The sequence below is a fragment of the Sminthopsis crassicaudata genome, chromosome 3 (assembly GCF_048593235.1).
Source record: "Sminthopsis crassicaudata isolate SCR6 chromosome 3, ASM4859323v1, whole genome shotgun sequence".
Taxonomy (NCBI): Eukaryota; Metazoa; Chordata; class Mammalia; order Dasyuromorphia; family Dasyuridae; genus Sminthopsis; species Sminthopsis crassicaudata.
The window spans coordinates 632907348-632932300 of record NC_133619.1 but is presented as its reverse complement, the minus strand read 5'-3'; the positions used below and the strand labels follow the sequence as shown (position 1 = coordinate 632932300).

General features: G+C 47.3%; 1 protein-coding gene across 1 annotated transcript in view; it reads right to left on the bottom strand.

Annotated features, from left to right (window-relative positions):
• Positions 1 to 127: 127 nt before the first annotated feature.
• The window catches only part of PANK4 (pantothenate kinase 4 (inactive)), a 35960-nt gene continuing 11134 nt past the window's right edge, over positions 128 to 24953 (bottom strand). The window contains exons 5-19 of the mRNA XM_074306507.1: positions 24322 to 24414; positions 23868 to 24021; positions 23063 to 23244; positions 22160 to 22241; positions 20758 to 20858; positions 10763 to 10918; positions 8813 to 8925; positions 7582 to 7669; positions 5900 to 6051; positions 4460 to 4515; positions 4070 to 4119; positions 2896 to 3000; positions 2387 to 2487; positions 2208 to 2276; positions 128 to 748 (exon numbers count right to left, since the gene is read on the bottom strand). Coding sequence (XP_074162608.1) covers positions 535 to 748; positions 2208 to 2276; positions 2387 to 2487; positions 2896 to 3000; positions 4070 to 4119; positions 4460 to 4515; positions 5900 to 6051; positions 7582 to 7669; positions 8813 to 8925; positions 10763 to 10918; positions 20758 to 20858; positions 22160 to 22241; positions 23063 to 23244; positions 23868 to 24021; positions 24322 to 24414 — 1716 coding nt within the window. The 3' untranslated portion in view covers positions 128 to 534. The remainder of the gene's footprint in view (positions 749 to 2207; positions 2277 to 2386; positions 2488 to 2895; positions 3001 to 4069; positions 4120 to 4459; positions 4516 to 5899; positions 6052 to 7581; positions 7670 to 8812; positions 8926 to 10762; positions 10919 to 20757; positions 20859 to 22159; positions 22242 to 23062; positions 23245 to 23867; positions 24022 to 24321; positions 24415 to 24953) is intronic.

Genomic DNA, 24953 nt, shown 5'->3' with positions numbered 1-24953 from the left:
GTCTTGGGGTTTCCCCAAAGCCCAGGATAACGTGAGAGAAAACAAAGCCTGAAAACTAGGAGCCACACGGGCCGAGAAAGGCCTGTAAGGCCGGCTTCGCCTAAAGGAGCAGACACGCAAAAGCAACTCCAAGCTCTTTAAAAACTCTATTTGGTACGGGCCATTTGACTGCTGGCGTATTTTAGTCAAAGATAGATATATATATTTTAGAAAGTCTCTTTAACATTTAAATATATTTCAATATGAATGTCTCACAGAACAAAAAAAGTCAAGTCTTTCCATCACAAATACTGCAGCATTAAAATAAACACTTACCAAAATAAACAATATGAGTGATATACATATATATACGTTTGTGGGTATAGTCTATCGAGTTAGTCATATTGTCGCTTTGAGTCACAAAAGCACAATATAAATACAGAATCTGATTGGAATTCCATTTCCCCTGTTGTAATAAAAATACATTCTTTACCACTGACAATAAAGCTAGTGCAAGTGTAGGGCGGGCAGCCCCCTTGGCCCCCGAGGGGCTCCTCACTTGGCTGGGACTTCGTACTTGAAAATGACGCTGAAGAGCCGGCCCCCCAGCCGGTCAGCCAGCCACGAGTTCTTGATGACGGCGAGCTTGAGGCTCTCGCAGCACAGGGCCGCGTAGTAGTTGGTGTGGATGGCGCGGCCCATGCCCTCGATGACCACCAGGTCCGTGCCGCGCTCCCGGACCAGCACGGCCAGCCCTTTGTCCAGACGGCTGCAAGGAAAGAGGCGTTCGGTGAGCCGGGCGTCCCCCGTCACTCGCAGAACTGATGTTAAAGTGACAGTAAGAAAGGGGAGGTAACCGTCCCCCTCCTACCAGACGGGCACAGCCCGCGCTGCCTTTTGTATAGACAGCGTATCCTTCCTTGGGAGGGAGCTCCTCCCTGGTGACTGCCATCTTAGGGAACTCCTAATAGAGGGACCCCTTGCACTGATAAAGGTCAGCGATCCCTCTCTGAGCAGAGTCAGTGAAGTCACTTTAATTCATTAAGCATTTTTCAAGACCCCAGTACTCTGGGGCAATGAGTGGTACAGGGGAAGACTCATCTTCCCAAGTTCAAGACTAGACACTCACTGGCTGTGTCACCCCGGACAAGTCACTTGACCTTGCTTGCCTCAGTTTCCCCATTTGTAAAATGAGTGGAGAAGGAAATGGCAAGCCCCTCCAGCATCTTGGCCAAGAAAACCCCAAAAGAGATCAAGGAGAGTCAGTTGTGACCGAACCACCCAAAAATATATATCCTAGGAAATACGCTGGGTCATGGGAAACAGCCAGCTCACACTGGGGGGAGGGAGAAGCCGAAGCAAAGCAAAATGAAGTCATTTCATGGGCGGGTTCTAAGAACTGGAGGTAATGGGGGGAGGGGGGAGAGTGTCTCATGGATGGGCCGGCACAAGAGCAGAGCCATGAAGGCCACTGGGGGAGAAGAGGGAGTCCGCCGGGCCCTGCCCACTGTCCCCAGGATGGCAGAAGCAGGACTTCAGCCCAGGCCTGACTCCCTAGCACAATTTCTGGTTGGCAAATAGATGCGTCTCATTAGAAAGCGCCCGGGCCCAAGAGCTGCTTCTTGCAGCATTCTGCTGGGCAGCCTGGCTACCTGGGACTGGCATCTTAAAATAAACCGATGCACAAGCTGGAAGCTGGGAACTCCAACTGGGCCTGTCTGGGGGTGAAGCTGCCCGGCACGAGGCTGGCCCCTCCAGCAGATGCTGAGGTAGGCCCCGTTCACACTGCCGGCAAGAACGTGGCCGTTCTAGCGATGGTGGGGGGAGGTGATGGCCCTTCTGCCTCAAGCTGGCAGATGAGGAGGAGCTTTTCCCAAGTCTGGGTAAGGAATCCACCTTCTTGTCCATCCCCACATCAGTGAAGGGAAGCCCCCCTACCTGGGCATTTCCACGGGTGCCTTTATACCCAATGGGACAGTTAGACAAGAGGAGCTGCCGGCTGCTGCCTTTGTCCCTAATGCCCGCTGCACAATGTGGGGGAGAGGCTACCAACTGGCACAATCTGTCACGGTCATAAGGATGCTTTGGGAGGTACCCCGAAGAAGAGCCGCCCAATGGATGGTACCAACACACCCCCTTTCCACGCTGTGCCCACGCGCGGCTCCTTCTGCCCCCCCACCCCTCATAGCCCTCCTTTTGCCACCTGTCTGCCGGAGTTCCCAGATTACCTCAGATCCAAGCATGGCGAGCTGGAGCCCGTCTGCACCAAAAGCAGCTTGTCCTCCTTCAGGGCACACCTGGGGGAGACACAACACAGGCGTTGAGCCCCACAAGGGCGCACCCCCGGGCCCGCGCACCCCCGGGCCCGCCCACCCGCCGGGAACCCCCGCAGGACGAGCTCACTCACTGGATGAGGGGGTCCATGGCCGCTATCCGCTCGGTCACTATCAGAGACTCATTGTAGGTCACGTCGTTGAGGGCAGGTCCAGAATTACAGGCTAATATGACCTGGGGCGAAAAGGGCCACTGTCAGCACTGGAGCGGGCACTGGCCCAGAGAACAGGGCTACGGGGCTCCCGCTCTGGCTACGGCGTGATGGGACGTTCAGGGACAAAGCTAAGCAGGTGAGAGCGCATGTCCTCAGGCAGCCCCCAAGCCTAACACCGGGGAGCAGAAAGGCCCAGCGGCTGGCTGCCCCATGAGGCGCCTTAACCTGCTACAAAACAAAAAAGCCAGAGTGATCTCAGGCCCCTGCTAAGGCGGGGGTCTGCAGGCCCCCCCACTCGCCACGAGGGGCTGACTTCCCACGCTAGGAGCCCCGGTCACCTCAGTCTCGGCAGCTAGACTCCTGGTAGGGAGTGACATGTCCCGGTCTGGCCAGAGAAAAGGTCCCGGTACTGGGCGGCACACACTCACCTCCGTTCCTCTAGAGAGTAGCTCCCTGACAAAGGGGAAGACTCCCAAAATGATGTCTATTCCACTGTTATCTGCGAAAATTAAGGCACATTTATGAGGGGGACCCTGCAAGACAAAACCAGGATGTTCAGTTTGGAACAGGAGCTTCTCGATTCAGCAATCGTCAGTGCAGAAGCAGAGTCCCCGAGGCGGAGGGGACCCGGCGGTCTGGGGCTCTGGCAGGGGGGTCCCTGCGGGGGGAGCAGCGCCAAGCACGAGGGCGCTTCCTGACCTCGGGCCGTAGCTCGCCTCTCAGCCTTGGCCCGGCCCTGGCCCGGCCCTCCGGGGCCCCCTGTTCCTGCTGCAGGGCTGCAGCCCCACCCCGGGCCTCGACAACAGGCAGAGGGACCCCGAGGCTTCTCGGTTCCCCCAATACCGACTCTGCCTTCCCCATACTTTCATTATTCTGTGGACACCAATAAATACGGTCTCTGCCCCCCAGAGCTAAGCTGGAATGGGCATCTGTTAAGTCCCTATGAAGGGCCTGGAAAGTGCTGGAGATGCAAAGAAAGGAAGTAAAATTCTGCCGGGGGAGACGGCAGGTGCATCACTAGGCACATGGAGGAGGTCAGAGGAGGAGGGTCATGGGAAGGGGGCAAAAGTGGCCGAGGGGCCTGGGAAAGGCCTCCTGCAGAACATGGCATTGAACTCAGCCCCGAAGGAGTAAAGGTCACTGGGCTTTGAGATTTTATTGGAGAAACATTTAAAAAAAAACCCTAGTATGTGCACTGTACACGTGTGTTCACACACACAGGCTCATTCTCATGTACACATGTGGGCACACTATCTACCCCTCCCCCCAGAACAGACAGCCCCATCCTGGTCAGGTCTGTTCCCTCCCCACACTGGAGCCAGGACATGTGAATGGGTCTTCTCATCTTGGGCCCCCTTTGCAGCACTGGCAATGTCCAGGCCTCCAGTTTCCCCCAGGGCTCTCTCCTCACACTGCCAGGCCTAGCCCTTCTTCCCTCCAGCTTTAGCAAAACAAAGTAAAAGAAGGGGGTGGGGGGGAGAGAAGTCCAGCTGACTGGGGCGACACCCTCCCAAGAGCCTCATGGAATCCCAGCTCCCTCTCGGGTCAGCATGAGGCCGGCGCTCACTCGGACAGTCTGGACAGTTGTGGACACACACCCACCTTGAGCCGCTGCAGCCACTCCCCATAGGAGTCCACCAGCCAGGGGCGCTCTAGAGCAAAGACAGAAGACGGTCCTGTTAGCAAGCCCTGCACCATCTGGGAGTCCTCCCGGGTCAGGCAGGGGCATCTCCTCCACCCAGGGCTGCTCGGAGACTTGAGAGGTTTCAATGGGAAAGAAGGGAAATTAAACTGGGCAGAGCTCACTTCCGGCTCACTCAAGACCTCTAGGCAGCGCTGGCAGTCAGCGAGTGGGGTAGCCCACGCAGCCCTAGCCTTCAGTCAGTCAGTAGGTTATCCCAGTTAGCAATGGCCGTCAGGGGGCTATCCGAGCAGTGCTGCCCGATGGTCAGTTACTATTCACCTGCCCTGGTCACCCCAGCCCAGCCATACCTTGCAATTTCTTCTTGGCTTCTTCAAATCCAAACTGTGGCTCGGATTCCAGGACACTAGACAAAGAAAAAAGCCATGACTAAGAAGTCTGCCAGTCCGACTTGTTCTACACGGAGAGCGGGACTACAACACACCAGACCCTCAAGAGAGCCCAGAGTAGGGGGTGGGGCGGGAATGACAGAGCCCATCGCCAGAGACTGAGCCAGAGGCTCCTGCTCCAGACCAACTCTGGGGGCTGGGAGATAGTGAGGTTTCCCTAGCAACAAGGGACTCCCTATTCAGGGGTGGGGGGAAGTAGCTGGAGGTTAATGGGATGTCTAAGAGCCGCCCAATCCTCAATCACAGTCCACGACATGCAAAAGACATGCAGGGCACGCCGAGAACGTGGAAAACTAATGGCGGGGCTGGCCCTCGTGGCCCCCTAGACTGGGGGAGAGACTCCAAACGTAGCTAGAGGGCAAAGGGAAGGAGAGGTGGGGGAGAGGGCTCTAACACTGCTGGGTTGTAGGTTTCCTGCAAGTCCAACAAAAGTTGGGGAGAAAAAAAGGTTACAAAGCTCAGCTCATTCCCCAAAGCACATTTAGAAAAGAAGGGCAGGGCAGGGTCATTTCCAATCACCAGGAAATGTCATTAGTTTAAATCAGAGGCTTTTTGCACACACAGAGGGATGGGAAGGGTGTAATTCAGGACAGCTCAAAGTGGCTTTAGTAATTAAAAAGGGCTCAGGGAATTAAAACAAAAATATTAGGATATATTCTAAACAAACTAGAAACCAGTTCATTTTATGAGTTTCTCAGGATGCTCAATTACATGATCCTGGGGAACATTTTTAGACCGCTCTTTATTTTATTTTATTAAAAAAAAAAAAAAAAAATCACTCCAGGTGAAGGCTTTACCAAGGAAATGGATTTTATTCTTTTTTTTCTCCCCTGAGGCTGGGGTTAAGTGACTTGCCCAGGGTCACACAGCTAGGAAGTGTTAAGTGTCTGAGGCCGGATTTGAACTCCGGTCCATCTGACTTCAAGGATGGTGCTCTATCCACTGCGCCAACCCTCTCCAACATCAGTGGGTTTCATTCAAACAGCAGAGGCCTGTGACTCGGTGGGTGGGAATGAGGGGACGGCCGGGCAAGTGCTGAACTCCAAGTGTCTAAGAGTTCAGGAGAAAGCCTGAAAGCAGCCGCTCGGCCCACCACAAGCCAGGCTGGCTGGCTCTCCGTGTGGGCCACGTGGGCCGCGGGCAGGAAGGGACCGGGGCCAATTTAAAGCGCAGCCTTTGGCTCGACAACCATTCCAGACACAGCAGCACTGGGTGTACAAGGCGGGGAAGAGACAGTCACACTCACACCATTCAACTCAACTAGGGCCGGATGGGAAAAAAAACAAAATGGGGTGGGGGGAAGGAGCTTAGAAACAGTGCCGTGAAACATCGAACACCTACTCTGAGACTGCTTTTGCTCCCCAGTCAAAGACATTCCCCGCAAGAAGTCCTTTCACCAGAGCAAACTGCCTCTCCTCCCAGCCTAATGAATCCAAAGATTTGATTACTCTTTGAAAACATTTTAACGCTATGCCATTTTCTTTCTGCTTTACCTGTAGAAAGATACGAGACATTGGATACACAGGTGAAGAAATCGCCTTACCCAGCAGCAGCCGTTCAGTCCCCAAGACCACTTCCAAGCCCTCAAGCATCTCCTCTAGGTTCGTGGCCTCTACCGGACCAACAATCACCGCTATCGGGACGGCACTCGGCCCGGAGACACACGCGACTATTCTCCGGGACCTCAGAGCAGCGCCAGAGACGGACTCTTCTGGCTCAAACACGGCTCCAGCGACAGCCCCCCTGCTCTGGCCACGACCAGGACACTGGTCAATGGGGTGAGGGCAGGGGGACGGCCACCATCCAACCAGGTGTTTGTAACATGAGAAATTCGAATGGGAACAATGGAAACACCAGGCCCTGGAGCCGCCTGGTCACTGGCTGTACTGGGCTGGGTGTGTGGTCCTGGTCACCCCAAGCAGCACTGAAGGGAAGCGGAGGGAGACAAAGCTGGAAAGGCCTCCTTCCCTCCCAAGCTGCTCTGCTCCGCACCAGGACCGTCTGCCAGGAGTCCCACCTGACCTTCTGCCCCCGAGAGGCAGACTTGGACATCACGGACAGAGGAAACTGCCCCAGACGTCTGACACTCCCGACCATGTGTGACCCCCCCAAAAAAAAACCAGGAACACACCCTGCGCATCTCATTTATTTACGCTACATGGAAAGAGTTCTGACAGCAACTGCTCCATTGAGTCCGACAAATGTCACTTGCAGAACACCGACACTTGGCATTCTGAGGCCCAACACCTTTTCTAGCAGCTTAATCGTCCCCCGTGAGAGGATGGACGGACTTGGGGATCCTGCCCAGCCCCCATTCGGGGCCGGCAGCACTGGGAGGATCTGGCCTCGGCTCCCTTCCTTCCCAGGAGGACACCCCAAAGGCCCGGGCTCTGTCTGAGCCCACTCCGACACGGCAGCCTTTTGAAAGGCCCTGCTGGCTGAGCGATCGCAGGAGGAGCGCCATTTCTCGGAGGGAGATCCAGGCGCCTTCCTCCACTTGCCTCGTTCTGAGGATCCGAAGGGGGTGCTTGGGTAACTTCATATTCCCCAACAGAGCCAGAGGCCTGGTCTCACCTACGGATCCTGCTGAGATCTAGCTGGCTCGCTCTCTCCTCTCTCTCCGCCCTCCTCCCTCCCCCCTACCTGGTCATCTTGGGTGTAAGAGTACCCCACACGATACCTCTACGTGATCTATGGGGGAAATCACCGTGGCGCCTTCAATCCACAGCCTTTCAGCAGACACTGCCAACAGAGAGGGCCGACTTAGTTTGGGGGGGGGAAGGTACGGACACCCTCATGAGCAGCTGCTTAGTCACTGGGGCCAGTCACCAGAGAGCTAATGTTTTCTTGCCACTGATCAAAAGCTGGTGACGGACAGGACGGCCCCCTTGTCTCTCACCCTTTCCCAGCCTTGCACGTGACCCAGCTCCCTTCACAATCCAAATCAGGCACAATTGAGAAAACTGAAGCGAAAGGCTGCAGACTTACATTTCTGTCCACTCTGTAAGAAAAACAGGACTTACTTGTGAATAGGGGTCTGGGAAGTTGAATTCGTTCAAACAGTGCTCCCTTGTTTCTAACAGGCTCCTCACTGTTAAGGTTCCATAGGCACTAAGTGAAAGACCGAGAGAGAGAGAGGGGGTCAGAGCTGCTGGGAGGAGGGGGATGGGGCGGCCTGGCCCGGAGCCCACCAGATGAGGACGATCAGACTTGCCCATCTTTGTGTCCTGCCGCCTGGAAGGAGGGAACTTGGGGGAACTGTTGGGATTACTTAATTTGGATAAAAACAGATGCTCGATTCTGACTTGAGCCAGAGAGACGTAGCCAGGGTGAGCACCAGGATGACCCCAGCCCTTGTTCTCCCAGAGACCCCTGTCCCGAGCCCCTCCGGCAGCCTGCTCCCGGGACCACCAGGGCCACCACCCCGAGAGGGCGACATCCGCGTCCTCCCTGCGGCTCCACTTTCCACACAAACCCTCCTTCTCTGCACCCTCCTTTCCTCTCTAGGGTCTCTTCTCTATTAGGATGAAAGCTCCTTGAGGGCAGGGGCTGAATATTTCTTCCTGTATTTCTATTCCTGGGCACTTAACGCAGGGCTGGCACTTATACAAAGGACTAAGGTTTACTTATTTCACCCTCACAACAACTTGGAGGAGAGGGGATAAGTGCTCCTTCTTTCCCCATGTTACTGAGGAGAAAAAACTGAGGCAGGCAGAATTTCACAGCTTGCTCAGGGTCAGGGGCCAGTCACTGCCCAAGGCCATGTCCGAGCTAAGGCTTGCTGACCCCAGCGCTGTGCAGTACCGCAATGCCCAATGGCCTCCAGGCAGGGTCCGAATAACAAAATGGCAACAACCGCACCTGCACTCTTGGTTCAGAGGTGGTGACGGGGGAGAATCTGGGACCTCCCGAGACGGGGGCGAGAGCAGCTGCTCAGTCTCTTCCTTTCAAAGGGGGAGAGAGACTAATGATTGCAAGATCCCCTTACAGGAAAAGGATTCGCAGCTACTTTCCAGGCTCTAGTCACAATCTATAGTCTGGGCTCCTTCCATGGACACCTGAGGCCCATCAGCCACCTGGGGTCAGTGAGCCGGGAAGGCCAGAGCCCTGAAAACCACTGAGGTGCAGGAGCGAGAGGGCCCGAGACCTGAAGTGGGCAAGGGACGCGCGGGACAGGAAAGTGACCTCGTCTTCTTCTGACAGGGCCGAGGGGGCGGCGTGCATGGTGATGGAAGGGACACGTGAGGAACTCACAACGGCTGATGTCTCAGTGTCTGGAGCTTGTTCCAGTACTTCTGCCGGAATTTCTCGGCACGTTCTGCCGCATCCATGGAATCTGGCTGGCTGGCTATGGCCCGGTGCACCACCTAGCAGGGACAGAACAAAGCTGTTTCAAACGAGAAGGCGCTTGGTGCCCCGGGCTCAAATGGCCGCTCACAGGAGGAGGCCCAGAACAGGCCCAGGGGCCCAGGGACCTCGAGAACCAGAGCTCCATGAGAGTGAACGACACGGACGCATCACTGCCCAATTACTGGCACTTTATATCAGGAAAGGCGTGTGAGCCGATGCCAAGTCTGAGCAGAGAGGGGAAACAAGGAGGGCAGGAGGTCCACAAATCAGGGACTACTGGTCCTGAGATGGCGGGACTCGAGTTGTTTGCCAAACAGTGATTTTTCTCTTCTTTTTATTCTGTTACAAACTTGAGAGGGAGGGAGGGACATTGGTAAATGTGGGTGATGTCAAAACAAAAGATCAGCAAAATTTTTAAAATTTTCTACAAGGAATGCTCCTTGGACAAGGGGAGAGGGACAGGGTTTACTTAAAACCCAATGGAAGAAAGGTAAAACATATCAATTAAAAACAACTCCATTTTTCTAGTTTCCCTGCCCACTTAGAAGCCCATCACACAAATGCGTGCTGCAAAAGCAAGCTGCCGAGAAGACCCCTCTGGAGGAAAAACAAGAAGAGGGACAGGGAGCCAGGAGTGAGCAAACGCAGGAACTGCCCCTGAGGAGGGCGGGGAGTCACCCGGCCCAGGGGAACTCTGCCCTCAGAAGGGCCACAGTGCATGGGTGATGTAACATCAAGAGACAGCTATGGGGAGTTAATGAGAACAAAGTCCTTGTCAGGGATTGCGGCACCGAGGGATCTAACTCCCCTCTTCGAGCCTCACGTCCTCAGCTGTGAAATATGGGAATCGGGCCCGATGACTGGATGATCTCATCACGAGGAGGAAGAACAGAGGCCGACTTGGAGGCCATCTGCAATAACTCACTCCAGGCCCAAGTTCAAATCCAGTCTGCCACACTGACTGGCTCTGCTGGCAAATCCCTTGCCTTGGCTGCCTCACAAGCACTTCCCTGGAGGGGTTATCGTGAGGATCAGAGGAGAGCCACACAGCACAAGGCCAGTGCATACAGTAGGCACTAGATAAATGCTTATTCCCCCTTCCCTCCATGCATGATCCATTTCCACCAGAGGCTCTAGATGGCTCCAGCCAATCAGGAGCAGCAGTTCTTTGACAACTCTGGGAGCAACTTCCTGCAGGGCCCAAGGAGACGGCCAAAATAGGCCCTACCCATGAAGAGCAGGACCAAGGATTACCATGGAGAAGCCCTTGCCGCTACCAGAATGGAGACTCCCTGAGGCAGAGGCTGCTTCCTTCTTTTCCTCTGGATTCCCAACCCTAGCACAGAGCCTGGCACACAGAAGTAGCTTCACACATCCCTGTATTCACCCACCTTCACCAGCTCTCCCTTCTGACCAAAGACCCCCTGCTGGGCAAACGCTGTCAGACGTGGAGGGACCATAACTGAGAGTGGGGACGTTAGTCCAACAGGAAGCCAGCTGGAGCTCAGTTTCTCCCTTGCTGACACCGCACTAGCCAATACGTCTACTTCCCTTCAGAAGTCTATTCTCACTTATCAACCAGTGTTTTCTAGAGGTAGAACGTTTACCGAGAAACACCCTTGTTTTGCCTCTACCTCCCTCTGCAATCTATTTTAGGCTCTACTATTCACCACCAGGAAAGTTATAGCAAAGAATTCAAACCATCAGAAAAACACCTGCTGCAAGGAAATGATGCTTTGGAAAACAACAAACCACACAGAGGTCTAAGGGTCCTTGGCCATCTCCATTCTCCTCTCCCAACATGCAGTAGCTCAAAAGCATTTATTTAAAACATTCAATTTCCTGAGCACTCACCCCATCAAGAGCTTCCTCAAAGCAGGTAAGCCAGTATTTCCGGGCCATGGCATCATCCGTAAGGTCAACCGTGTCAGGGATGTAGGAAGATGGATCCAGGAGGAGAGGCAGATTAACCAATGGCCTTTCTAACCGATCCATTTCCAACAAATCAAACTGCAGAGAAAAAGAAGAGGGACCCCCAATGAGGTCACTTAGTGTTTCAGAAGCCCAAACCTCCCCTTTACAGCTTTAAAATTATTTTCCACAAAAAAGAAGTTGAATTTTTCATCCTCATTTTGTGCCATAGTAAGAAAACAATGTTCTAATTTCTTGTCATCAACCCAAAACTTTCTTCCATCTCTTCTCATGTATATTTTTTCCTTCTTATATATTTTGTACCTATTTATATATTTCTATCATGTATTCTCTATTTAAGAGTCAAGTCCTGTTTTCTGTTTATTTTTATGGTTTCTACAGCCAGCAGTTAAGTTAACTCAACCCATGATGGGTCCTTGTAAATGCTTTATTTTTAAAAATTTTTTTTAAAGCTTTTATTTACCAGATATATGCATGGATAATTTTACAGCATTGATAATTGCCAAACCTTTTGTTCTATTTTTTCCCGTCCTTTCCCCTCCCCCAGATGGCAGGTTGACCAATACATATTAAATGTTAGAGTATAAATTAAATACAATATATGTATACATGACCAATAGTTGTTTTGCTGCACAAAAAGAACCGGAGTTTTAAATAGTGTACCATTAACCTGTGAAGGAAATCAAAAATGCAGGCGGACAAAAATAGAGGGATTGGGAATTCTATGTAGTGGTTCATAGTCATCTCCCAGAATTCTTTCGCTGGGTGGAGCTGATTCAGTTCATTACTGCTCTATTGGAACTGGTTTGGTTCATCTCATTGTTAGAGAGGGCCACGTCCATCAGGACTGATCATCATATAGTACTGTTGTTGAAGTATATAATGATCTCTTGGTCCTGCTCATTTCACTCGGCATCAGTTCATTAAATGCTTTCTTTTGTTCCAGAGAAAGGTAGGACTCATAGGCTGCCTGGGATATATTTTCCTAATAGAACTCACTCCTCTATTTCCCCATTGGCTGGTGTTTCTCAGAAAGAAGGGAACTCACAGGCCTCTCCCCAGGCTGCATCTGAGAGTCCACAGCCACAGGACCCATTTTTCCTTCTGTCTGAAGGAAGAAGGAATGGGTCAAGTGTTCAGCGCAGGATAAGGCAATGAGAACTTCCCAAAAGAGGGGAACCTGATTTTCATATAACCTAATTTGGAAACATGACTAGTTCATTAGCGGAATGGCTATTAAACTTTCAAGTTAATGACAAAGAATAATTGCATTAGGAGCATGCAAGACTGGAACAGTGCGTGGAACAGTAAAATATAATATGAATAATTTAAATTACCCTAAATTAAAAAGGGTTTTGTACAAATAAAAAAACATAGCCAAGATCAGAAGGAAAGCAGAAAACTGGGAGGGAAAATTTCTAAACCGTTTATCAGATATCTCATATCTGATCAGTTTATCTCATATCTCAAATATATAAAGAACTCTGTTAAATCTTTAGGAATACAAGTCATTCTCCAATTGATAAATGGCCAAAGGATATGAAAAGTCAGTTTTCCAAAAATGAAATCAAAACAATTTCTTAGTTATATGAAAAAACTGTTCCAAATCATGATTAGGGAAATGAGATAGCATTTTACCCCTATCAGCCTGGCTAAAATGACAGAAGGGAAAGTGACAAGTACTGGAGGGAATACTGAAAAACTAGGACACTAATTGTGAACTGATCCAACCATTTTGGAAAACAATGTATAATTATGCCCAAAGGATTATTAAACTAGTGATTCTCTTTGACCCAACAATATTTACTAGATTTTTTCCATAGGGAAAAAGGAAAAGAATGTATATGTTCTAAAATATTTAGAGTAGCTCTTAGTGGTAGCAAAGAATTGGAAATTGCAGGATGCCCATCAATTGGGGAATGGCTGAAAAGCTGGGGCATATGATGTGAGAGAATACTACTAGGCTCTTAGAAATGAGGAGCTTGATCATCTTAGAAAAACATGGATAGATTTGCACAAAACAATGAATAGAAACGTAGCATACAGAACAACAATATTGGGTTTTTTTGTTTGTTTTGTTTTGTTTTTTTGCTGAAGCAATTGGGATTAAGTGATTTGCCCAGGATCATACAGCTAGGAAGTATTACGTGTCTGGGGCTCAGATTCGAACTCAGGTCCTCCTGACTTCAGGGCTAGTGCGCTATCCGCTGCACCACCTAGCTGCCCCATAACAATATTATTTTAAGCATAACTGAGCAACTAAATCATTTTGACTATTATAAGTACCCTGACTAAACTACAAAGAACCTATGACTGCTACCTGCATCCAAAGAAGTAATAAAATTGTGTATAAACTTATTTTACATATGTATTTGCATATATGTTTATACATATATATATACATACACACACACACACACACACATATACGTATGTGTATAAATGTGTGTGTGTGTATATATGAAATAAAATTTGTGTCTAACAGAAGCCATTTCAGGGGAAAGAGAGAAAAAGAAAAGTTATAAAACCTTATATTTCAAAGTAGCAAGTTTATGTACATAATCAATTTGCAGTTTCATGTATGCTTGGTTTTAATTTTTACAAGTTCAGAATGAAATGAAATAAAAGACGAAGTACTTTGCGTTGTTTCTCCAAAGACTCTCCGTATGGATGCCAATAAGCAAGAACTCTAGTTGATATTAAGAGTATAATAATTTCTCCCACTAAGATCGTTGCTATCCTGGAGAAAACAGAGGTGAGCCTAGGGCTCTGGATGGCTTTATCAGCACAGTACAAGCCCAGAAACAAAATTTTGGTCCAAGAATCGGCCCGGCTAGATGTGAATTACCCAAGGAACTGAGATCTGCTGAGATCCGGAGCAGGAGGCAGGGGACTCGATTGTGTGTGATCATACTTCCCTCTCATTTTCTGATTCTGAGCAGGGGTCCCTAGGGGTCCCTAGACTGCTGAAAGGAGTCTATTAGTCTGGATTTCACAGGGTGGTGAAATCAATCAATCACCAATCTCTGAAATAATTACTTTACTTTAGCTCTTTAATCTAGTCAATCCTGAGAATGCCCTCTGACACCTTGGAATCATCCAATAACTGCTTCTTTGTTAAAAGGTGAAGGACCTTCATATGCAATCTCAAGCAATTTCTAGGTTAATTTGGGCTAGACTTGGCTTCGGCCATATTCTGGGCCTGGTGAGAAGGCCTTTATTTCCCAGGTATGGTAATATTCAATTCACAACTTAATTGCTATAACCGTCCCTTTCGTTTTTCAATGCGTGGGGATCCCTTGTGCTACGTTTCCTCGGCCACAAAAGTAATGTCATTTTGGATATGGTTATTCAATAAACCTGTGACAGTCCATGAAATTGGAGATTTCCACCATGACAGAGCTGTGAAATCAGCCATCTTGTTGTTGATTAACACCCAATCTTAGCTGGGTGACACTCAAAGAAGGTTCAAACAAAGCACCGTCCCTCATCATTCGTTTGTTTGCCTCCAGGTTTGCCAAGGCGCGAGCCGATAGCCAGCCAAGTCCCCCTGGCCTAGCTGGAGGGTTGGACCCGCTCTCCACTTGCCCTGGGCCTCAGCAGAAAGGAACATGCTGGAGACCCTGGGGTGGACAAGGCCGCGCTGGAGGACGGCATGTGGCTGAATGAACAGAAATTCCTGGGCTCCAACCACTAGCCCACCATGTGACAACTGACAATAACAACAGCATAAATAAAATGCTTTATATACATCATCTGACAATCCTCAATGACTCCAGGAAGTCGGTGCTATTATTATTATTATTATTCTCCTTTTATAGTTGGGGAAACTAAGGAAGAGAGCGATACAGATGTCTAAGGCAGGATTCAAACTCAGGTGATCCTGAGTCCAAATGCAACCTATCTGGCCACTTAGCTGTCCATGATGTGATCCCCAACAAAGTCACATCAATGGGCTTTATTTCCCCTATATAGAATAATTTAAGACTGTTTCAGGTTCTAGAACTCTGTCATTTTAGGAAAGGTTGAGGACTGAAAATTAAAAGAGAAATAAAACCTTCCATGATCCATACTTTTTTGTGCCCTCACACCACCTCCATTTACAAAGATGTTCTGACTCAGCTAAATCTCAAAAAGATCTGGAGTGAACCTAGGGCTTGACCAGGGAGCAAGTGGGCCCATGTGAGTTAGGGGGAGTTCCGAGAGGAAGGTCACCCACCGGCAGCAGGTCCGACCCTGAGGGCCCCACAGCGAACAGGGCTCTAATAGCCAATGTTGCAGTGTGGCTGATGCCTTGCAGGTGAGCCATGAGGCTCAAGGATGTGCCAGATGTGATGTTGTCCTTCACGGGACAGAGAAAAGAGCGAGTGGGCTCTGGAGCCCAATGTCCAAACCTTCCCTCAGACACTTCTTGCTGTGGGACCGAGACACACCCTTCACTTCTGTCCACCTGCCTCAGTTTCCTGTAAAGACAGTAAAACTGTCTCCCAGAGTTATTGTGAGGATCAAATGAGAACTTCTGTCAAGAGTCCTGCAAACTTAAGTCTAGAAAAGGGATGGATGGGCAATGGGACAGACACACAGAGGCAGCAGCCCAAATCGGGGAGCAGAACACAGCTTCCTATTCACTGAGAAAATGAACCCGCTGAATTTGGATCAGAAATTCTGAGAAAAGGTCACAGCAAGTCCTTGGTCCAATGCTGGACAGGAGGGCAGCATGGGGCCAGTGGCAGGGGCCAGAGTGCTTCTGAGCTCAGGAATGAAGGGGAGCCACAAGCAGAGAGAAGTGTCCTAGGATAACAAGGGTATTCTGGCAGCTCAGTCCCCTACAACTCTGTCTGGAGTCACAAACCCTGTGTAATCAACCCCTGGAACCCGGCTGAGGCCTGGGAAAAAATGGGAGTTCTGGAACCTCCCTGAGTGGCCCTAAGCCCAGAGCCCCTCAGGGATTCATTTTTCCCCTTTAATCCCCAAGAGAAGCCCCCACGGAGGGCAGAGCATCAGGACCACTGTAGCAAGCCTTGTAGACCCCGCCAGCTGGCTAACCATGAGAGCCTGAGCCCAGCTGCAAGACATAGACTCTCAGCTGTGTCCAGACCTGGGCTGGAAGCACACAGAACTCAATCCAGAAGGGCAGGGAACAGATTTCCATGGATCACCCCAATCTAGGGCAATGAAAAGCGACAGCCCCCATCCCAAATGAGTTGGGGAAGCAGAAGCAGGGAACATATGCTCAAGCCAAACGTCCTCCCCGCTCCTGGAGGTAAGCAGAGCCCAATTAACATGAAGTCCAAAGTCAAGAAGGAGGCTAGAAAAATAAACAGATAAAAAAAAGAACCTGACCATAAGGAGCTACTATAAGAAGTACAAGAGACAAACTTAGAAGACAATGACTTGAAAAATATCTACGAGCAAAGCGTCAAAGAAAAAAAAAAACAAATTGGACATAAGCCCAACAAGAAATCTAGGAAAGTTAAAGAAAGAAATTATTTAAAAAGAACAAGACTTTAAAAACCAAATAAAGGTAGAGGGAAAAATTGAAAAAGAATTGAAAATAACACAAGAAGATTATAAAAAGAATTAACAAATTTTTAAAAGAAATACAAAATAATTCTTGGGAAAAATTAGAATTGGTCAAATGGAAACTAATGATTCCACGAGTCATCAGGAATCAATAAAACAAAGTCAAAAGACTAGAAAAATACAAAAAAAGTCAAATGTTTCATAAGAAAAATGACTGAGAAAATAGATCAAGGAGATAAATAGAATCATTAAACTACATGAGAGCTACAAACAAAAGAACCTAGACATCATATTTCAAGAAATCATAAAATTGCCCAGATATCTTAGAACTAGAGGGCAAAATGGAATTTGAAAGAATCCACAAGTTACTTCCTGAAAGAATCTCAAAATTATAATTGCCAGGAATAAATGAAGCCAAAATGCAGAGTTTACAGGTCAAGAAGAAAATACTACAAACAGCCAGAAAGAAAGTTGGAATCACACAAGTTTAGCAACCTTTAATTTAAAGAAACAGGGACATTCTAGAAAGAAAAAGACCTAGGATTACAATCAAGATTAACTTGCCTAGCAAAACTGAGTACAAACTTATAGGGGGAAAAATGGTTATTTAGTGACAGAGATGACTATCAAGAATTCCTTATGAAAAGATCAGAGCTGAATAGAAAATCTGACATTCAAATGCAAGATTCCAGAGTAACATAACTTAATATGAGTAAGAAATTATAAGGAGCAAAAAAAGTTAAACTGTTTACATTTTTATATGGGGTGATGATACATGTAACTATCATCACTAGGACTTTTAGAGGAAACCTAATGAGACAAAGGATCTGGGTGGGATGAGCTCAAAAATAAAAAGAATGAAAAGATGTGAAAGAGGAATGGACTGGAAAGAGAGAGAGGGAGGAGAAAGAATGGGAAAAATTCTCACGTACATGTGGAGTGAAAAGAGTGTAAAATGTAGGGGGTAGTGAAGGAAGGGGAGAGAAACACTTGAACCTCACTCTCATTTGAACTCGTTGGAGGAGAAAAGAATACTGTTTGCTACAAAATTTCATCTTACCCCAACAGGGAAGTAGGGGGAAATGGTTAGGGAAATGAGCAGGGGGAGAAGAATAAAAGAGGAGGTAGATTATTTCTGACCACTTCCCTTAAAGCAGATTCTTAAAGAGGGAACAAAGTAAAGAAAAGGATAGGAGTGAGAAAAAGATAGAGGGAAATACACAATTAGCAATTATAACTTTGAATGTAAAAGGGATTAACTCACCCATAAAATGGAAGAGGACATCAGAATAGATTAGAAACAAGAACTTGTGTTGCTGACCCAAAAAAGAAAAAAAAAAAAAAAAAAAAAAAAGAAAAAGAAAAAGAAAACATACTTGAAACACAAAGATAAGAATTAAAAAAAAAAAAAAGGCAGAGGTAGAAGTCATGATTTGGGGAAAGCAAAAGCTAAAATCATACCTACTTAAAAATGTAAACATTTAAGTTACATTTTACTAAAAGATACTGTAGACAATAAACATCAATGCTGAACACATATGTATCAAATGGTATAGAACCTAACTTTTTAAAGTTAAAATGAATCACAAGTAGATAGAAAAACTATAATAGTGAGGTTTCATACTTGATAAACCTTACCATAAAATAAACAAAAAAGAAGTTGAGGAACTGAATAGAATTTTAGAAATGGTAGATAAGATAGACTTCTGGAAAATATTAAATGGCAATAATACCCATTCCTCAGCTATGTATGTCACATTCAAAAAACCTGATTTATTTATTAGGGCACAAAAATTTTACAAACAAATGCAGAAAAGTAGATATTAAACGCACCACTTTCTAAATAAATAAAAAATGTTTAATAAAGGGTCTTAGAAACACAGACTAATTGGAAATTAAATAACATAATCCTAAAAAAAGGATGGGTTAAAAAAATCATAGAAATTATCAATAATTTCATTAAAGATACAATAAGCACTTGCCAAAACTTATGGGATACAGCCAAGCAATGTGTAGGGGAAAAATTTATATCTCTAAGTACTAATATAGTCAATAAAAAAGAATAAGAGCTATTTAGCAAATTAGATTTATAAGGGAATAAACAAATTAAAGCCCCCCAACAAAACAACAAAGTAGAAATCCAGAAAATCACAGGTAAGATTAACAAAACTGAAAGCAAAAAAACCCAAACTGAATAAAACCAAAAAGCTGTTTTAAAAATAGTAAAATAGACAAGCCATTGGTTAATTAGATTTTTTTTTAAAAGAAAATCAAACTACTGTATTAAAAATGAGAAAGGAAAATTCACAATGGATATGGCATAAAATCAATTATTAAGAGCTATTTTTCTACTATATTCCAATAAAACTGAACCTCCTTTTGGGGGTAGAGTAGTGGAAGAAAACAATTGGGGTAAAGTGACTTGTCCAGAGTCACATGGCAAGTAAGTATCAAATGTTTTGAGGTGAGATTTGAACTTAGGTCCTCCTGAGTTAAAATGAATATTGTAAAAATTACAAATTGCCCAGATTAATAGAAGGGGAAAGAGAATACTAATAACCCTATCTTAGAAAAATAAATTTAACAAGCTATAAATGAACTTTCTGTGAAAAAACACCCAAGACCAGATAGAATTCTACTAAATAGCTAAGGAATAATTAATTCCAATACTATACAAACTATTTAGAAAAAGAGTAAAGAAGAAGGAATTCAATCAAATTCTTTCTATAATCTGGATACCAAAACCAGAAAAAGTAAAAACAGAGAAAAAAAAACTACAGACCAATTACCCTAGTGAATATGGATGAAAAAATTTTAAATTAAATACTAGCAAGATTATAGTCTTATGGTCATATACTATGTAACCAGGATGAATTTATATCAGAAATGCAAACATAAAAATCTATTTTTTAACTTATCAATAACAAAAGCAATAAAAATAATAAATAAAAATAAGATTGTATCAATAGATAAAATTTTTTTTGACTATACAATGCCCATTCCTATTAAAAACCCTAAAAAATATAGGAATGCTCTTCATTTTAAGAAAAGCTCTATTTATCTATATAAAATCAAGAGGAAGCATTTCTATAATGGAGACATGCTAGAAACCTTTCTAGTAAGACCAGGGGTGAAACAAGGATAACTATAATCACCATTATCATTCAATGTTATACCAGCTCTATAGTTCAAAGACATCAATGTATAAAAACAGCAGCTTTTCTTGGGGTGGCAAAGAACATGTCTATCAATTGAGAAATGGCTGAGCAAGTTGTGATAAATGATTGTGATGAAATATAATTGTGCTATGATGAAGGGTGTGACTTCAGAGAAACCTGAAAAGATTTTTATAAAATGATGCAAAATAAAGTAAGCAGAAACAGAAGAATAATTTACACATTAACAATATTACTACAAAAATAAACAACTCTGAAATATTTCATAATTAGGATCAACCACAATTCCAAAGGACCCAAAGGATTCATCTAATGAGAATTGGAGCACAAATTGAAGCAAGTTTCCTTCTCTTTTTTTTAGATATGGCTATAAAAGGATTTAGTTTTCTGACAGTCTAGTGGGGAAAGAAGAAAATTTCAAACTGAAAAAAAAAAAAATTTAATTTAAAAAGAAAATAAAGAAAATGTTTTCAACATAATCTCAAGATGGCCAGACTGATATTTCTTCTCTATGGTCTAAACAGGGAAATCAATTGACACGAGAGAGATTTTTTATCAAACCCGAGAAACGATAATATCTCCTGTGACTACAGCAGTGGGCATTTCAAAGCATTATGCCCAGGGATGTGCTGCCAGGGGAGCAGATATAATGACAAGAGGTCAAGAAATGATAAAGGTCACTTGAGACTTGAGGAAATGACAGACTCTACTGAGGGAGAGTCAGCCCAAGCACGCCTGCAGGGGGCTCCCTGTTCCCTGCTGTTCTGTGAGTGTTTGTTCCCTCCAATATAGCTGTCTGAGACAGATACCCTCTGGCCGGCCCAGACCCTGCACCCCGCAGCTCCTCCCCAAGGCCAAGGATGACAGTGACATAACTTCTTTCTTTCTAAACTTGACTGACTCCAAAGACTGTCATGTTGCAGCTAAATTTTGGAGACAGATGAGGAAAGTGCCTTAAAAATAAGGAGGCCAAGATCATTTCAAAATACCTAAACACTCCACTTCCAAGTGGGGGACCCACCACAACACAAGCCTGAAGAGAGGAGCGCTCAATTCCTAAAATCCTTTGCTGCTTAACAAGACTATCCGGAGCTGGCACAGCCATGGGCCCCCTCCCTACTGGAAGCTTGGGGAGGTGACCACAGGAGGAGCCTCGGGCCAGCCTGCCTCAGACGCCCTGCAGGGCCACCTCCGCCTCCCCTGGCACCCAGGACTCACAGTGCCGCTCCGGTTTCTCTGCATGGGATACAGCTCCGGGGACGTGCTCATCAGACCAGAACTCCCAGCGTAATTCTCTCCCCAGCTGTACTGGTTGGGATCTGGAACACAAATGAAGGTGCTAAGTCCCTCAATGTAAGGGCTCCGAGAACAGGCTCCCCATTCAGGGGGCACAGACCAGCAGAAAGACCCTCTGCTTTCTCAAACTAGGGCCCGTGGGAGTTTCTACAAGCCCAAGGAGTCTGGGCCGCCACTCAGAAGAGGTGGGGCTGGGGCGTGGTCATTTCTAAATCATGTCTGACTTGCCACCCCACTTGAGGTTTTCTTGGCAGAGATCCGGAGCGGTTTGTCGCTTTTTTCTCCAGCTCTTTGAACAGATGAGGAAACTGAGGCAGACAGGTTGGGGTGACTTCTCAGGAGCCATCCAGCTAGGAAGTGCCTTCTTGACCCTAGTGTTTTACCTACTTCACCACCCACCTGCCCCTGGCCCTTTTAGAGGGAATGTCAAAGGAACCAGGTTTCTTAGAATAAGGTTAAATATAAGAAAAGTTATTTTTCATGTTGGAAAAATAAATGAGCCCCGAGAAAACTTCCTGTTGCATTTAAATCAGGAAACTTACAGGGAGGACATTACAGAGGTTGGTCTTCGGGCTTATCTCTAAGCTCAGAAAACAATGGCTCTTTCAGTTTCTGGGAAAATAAGATACCCCACGGTGAAACTAAGTTCTTTCTGTATTTTGTAGGTAGGACACACTGCTGGTTTCATTTATAATGTACTCCTTGGTTAAGAAGCAGTTTATAACTTTAGGGAGGAAAATCAGACAGAATCAGAATAAAAAGTAACTGAGGGCTCAAGACTGGGAAAAAGGAAAAGAGGCAGCTAACAGAAAAAAAATGTCTGTCATTCTTTTTTTCCTTGGCTAATAGTTTCCTTTTCAAGTAAAGGCAGACAGAGACATGAGCACACAGAGACACGGGGGCACAGAGACAGAGACAACACACGAAGCCCTCTGCAATCCTGGGGAAGCCAAACAGGAACGTGTCAGACAAATTCTAATCCTGGTCCCTCTGGAATAATCACATTCAAAGGTTTGTTTTTCCCCTCCTCTAGAGGAAGATATCGTTGGCACAGGCAAACAACAAGATGGCCAAGTTCTACCCACTGCACTTAACTCAAAGAGTAGAGACAGGAAAAGGAGGAGGTTTGGTTTTCTAAAAACCCAGCCAAACCACGACCGTTAGCAGCCCGGCCATTCCTTGCAGCGGCCTCTCTGGCCCTGGCCCACGCCGCCCAGGATATTGCTCTCATGCTCCCAGGGTCTCATGGACACACCATCCCACTATATTCACCAGCATTCCCAAACACCGTATTAGGGGAAAAAACAAGCAGCCCCCTACTCACTGTCTTGTTCGGCTCCTTTCAGGAATGCCCCAATGGCGCCCAGGTAGCCTTCGTGCCTCAGAAACAGAGCCTGCACCTCTCCCTGCCACGAGATGAAACATTGCATTGGGACGGTCCCTGACGGCCGGCCAGCCTGGGCACTCTGTGCTCCCCAGGAGGTTTAGGGCCACTACAATACCCGTGGGTCCCTCGCCTCACACAGTCCGTAATGTGCGCCTGGAAAGTTGTTCAGAACAGACTCTCGTCAGCCAAAGGGCGTCTGAACTGCAACACGGGGTTTGCTAGCTACAGAAATTCCAAGGTGCATCTTTTTTTCCAGGCAAAGGATCGTTTGTAAAACAAAATCATCAATTTCCCTACATTTCTAATTTGGGAGCTAGACTGGCCTGGGCCAGCCAAAACATGGGGCTCATACAAGGGTAGCAACAGGAGCACTGAATGCCGATGCCATCTCCCAGAAAGGGCACACTAATGTCTGAAGCCATCATCCACAGGACCAAGGCCCCGGTCCTCCCCACAGATGGCTTCTCAAGTACATGAGGGCCTTGTTGCCCTTCTCCCGGAAGATTCATTCAAGGAGCAATAAGCCAGAAAGAAGAGGATTGCCGGCTAACTCCTCAGCTTCAAGGCCCCTTGAGGCTTCCCTAAACCCACTCTGTTCAATCACATAAGGCTACTAGGTGAATAACACCAGGTGAATAATTTGGCCCCAAACAAGCAGCTAATCCAAAGAGGGATCCTTCAGAAACCCTCAGTCTCTCTCTACTGCTCCATCTATTTGGAAATACTCAACTCCCTGAGCGGTAATTCTGGATTAAAGGAAGGAAACGGGTACGGGGGTAAAGAATGAATCCCCAAATCCGGCACAGTACCAGATCACAAAGAAGGTTAAGTCTTTGTTACCTTAGAGAAGAAGTTAATACTGTAAGTGATTGTGCGCATGGTGACCGGATGGCCCCGAATGAAGAAGCCCCCAAAATAAACTCTGTCCAGGTTGTGGAGTTTGGCGTAGAGACAAGCCAGCTGCCCGATGTCATTGCTAATCATGTGCAGCAAGCTCTTGGACATATCTTCTTTGGAAAACTCTACGAGAGAGTACAAAGACCTTGGCACAAAGGATCCCTGTGGGGATTCTGTCCTCAGATGCACGGAGGTCTGGTCCTTCTCTAGGAGAGGATGTAGCCCTGGTGGTCACCACTGACTGTCCAGGGTTTGCAAAGCCTTCTATGGGCACCCTATGTCCCTCGTAACTTTGTCCTGGTGTCCCCTGAGGCTCGGAAAGGTCCAATGACTTTTCCAGGACCACCTAGCTAGCCCCCAGCTCACTCAGCCTATTTCCCCACATGTTTTTCACCAGGCCACCTTCCCCCAAGACGGCACCGGCAGATGGGGGAACTACAATTCTGACCACAAATGCCTCAGACCCAAACTCTCGCAATGAAAAAGGCCCTCAATTTAAGGAAGGAAAAAGTTACGTGGCTGCCCTCTAATGGCTTTCTATTTCCGCCACGTAACCAAAGTAGAAATGCGGCAAGCAAACTAATTTTTTTAAAATAAATCAGAATGCTCTGTAAGGAGCAGATGGAAAGGAAATTGCATCTGCACATAATTCCCAGCTAACAACCTCATGAGTCATCACTCCATTTGCTGTAATCAGTACAGACTCTGCCTCTGGTTTCTGGAAGCCGGGCGCATCCAATGGCAGTACCTTTATCTGCTGTGGCAGACTTTCCAAAGCTGCTGGCGATGAGGTTGCCACTGAGCCCCAGGGTCTGGTAGGCCCCACCATAAATATCCCGCACCAACATATCCACATTCGTGTGCTGGCCCTTGGAGGCAAGATGCAGCAACTCATCAAATTTCTAGAAAGAAAACAACAGGAGATCAAGTGTTTACCTAGATTTGGGGGGCCAAGGACAGGCCCCATAAGTTGGTCTCATGTTCCAGGACGCTCATGTTAGTCTGAACTACCTTTAACATCGTTCAAGAATGCATGCCCTAGTGCCCTGCCCAGAAAAGAACCGGGGGTTTGTAGGCTGACAAATGATAGTGGTCCCAGCCACAGGCCTAGAAGGGTCACAAGCCTCACCATAAGCTGCAGAAGTCTTACTTATAGGTCCCCTTCCTTCGAGGAAGACCCCAAGGGTCTCGTCTTGGCTTACCTTTGTCTTGGTGAGCAGGGCGCCAAGCCCCCAGAAGGTGCCGCCTCCAATCGAGCTCCCGCCAATCCATTCAAATTTGTCCTCCGTCTCCACCTAGCAGTCAAAACCAGGAGAGTCTGGTGAGCACTGATCGGCTAAGAGAATCAACTGGACCCTGAGCGGGGGGCCTGCCTCTAAAAGGCCAGGGGCTGGCCGGCAGTGGCTCCAAGGGGCTCCTTCTCTACCAGCCGCTTTGCTTTAGGAGGAAAGGGCAGACAGCTAAAGAAAGGATCAAGTCCCTTACCCTCTACTGGGTACCCCTCACACCCCTCAGACAAGGACCCCGGGTCTCAGAACCAAGCAACGGCTCAGCTTGGGCAAGACAAGCCATCAAGCTGGTGCAAGGCCATGGCGTCATGGAGAACCGAGGGCTTAGCTTCCCTCTGTACTGTGCCTTTTCCACACAATAACTCACGGGAACTCCACCAGCCTGGAGAGCAGGGGGTGCCAGCGCGTGGCTGAGGCAGCAGAAGGGCATCCCTGCCCCAGGTCACAGAACGGATGCCCTCTGCTGAAGGGCCTCGGAGCAGCCCCGAGCCGTGAACTCGCCTTCTCCCTACTGAAGCAGGGGTCAGGCCAGCAGCCTCCACTCA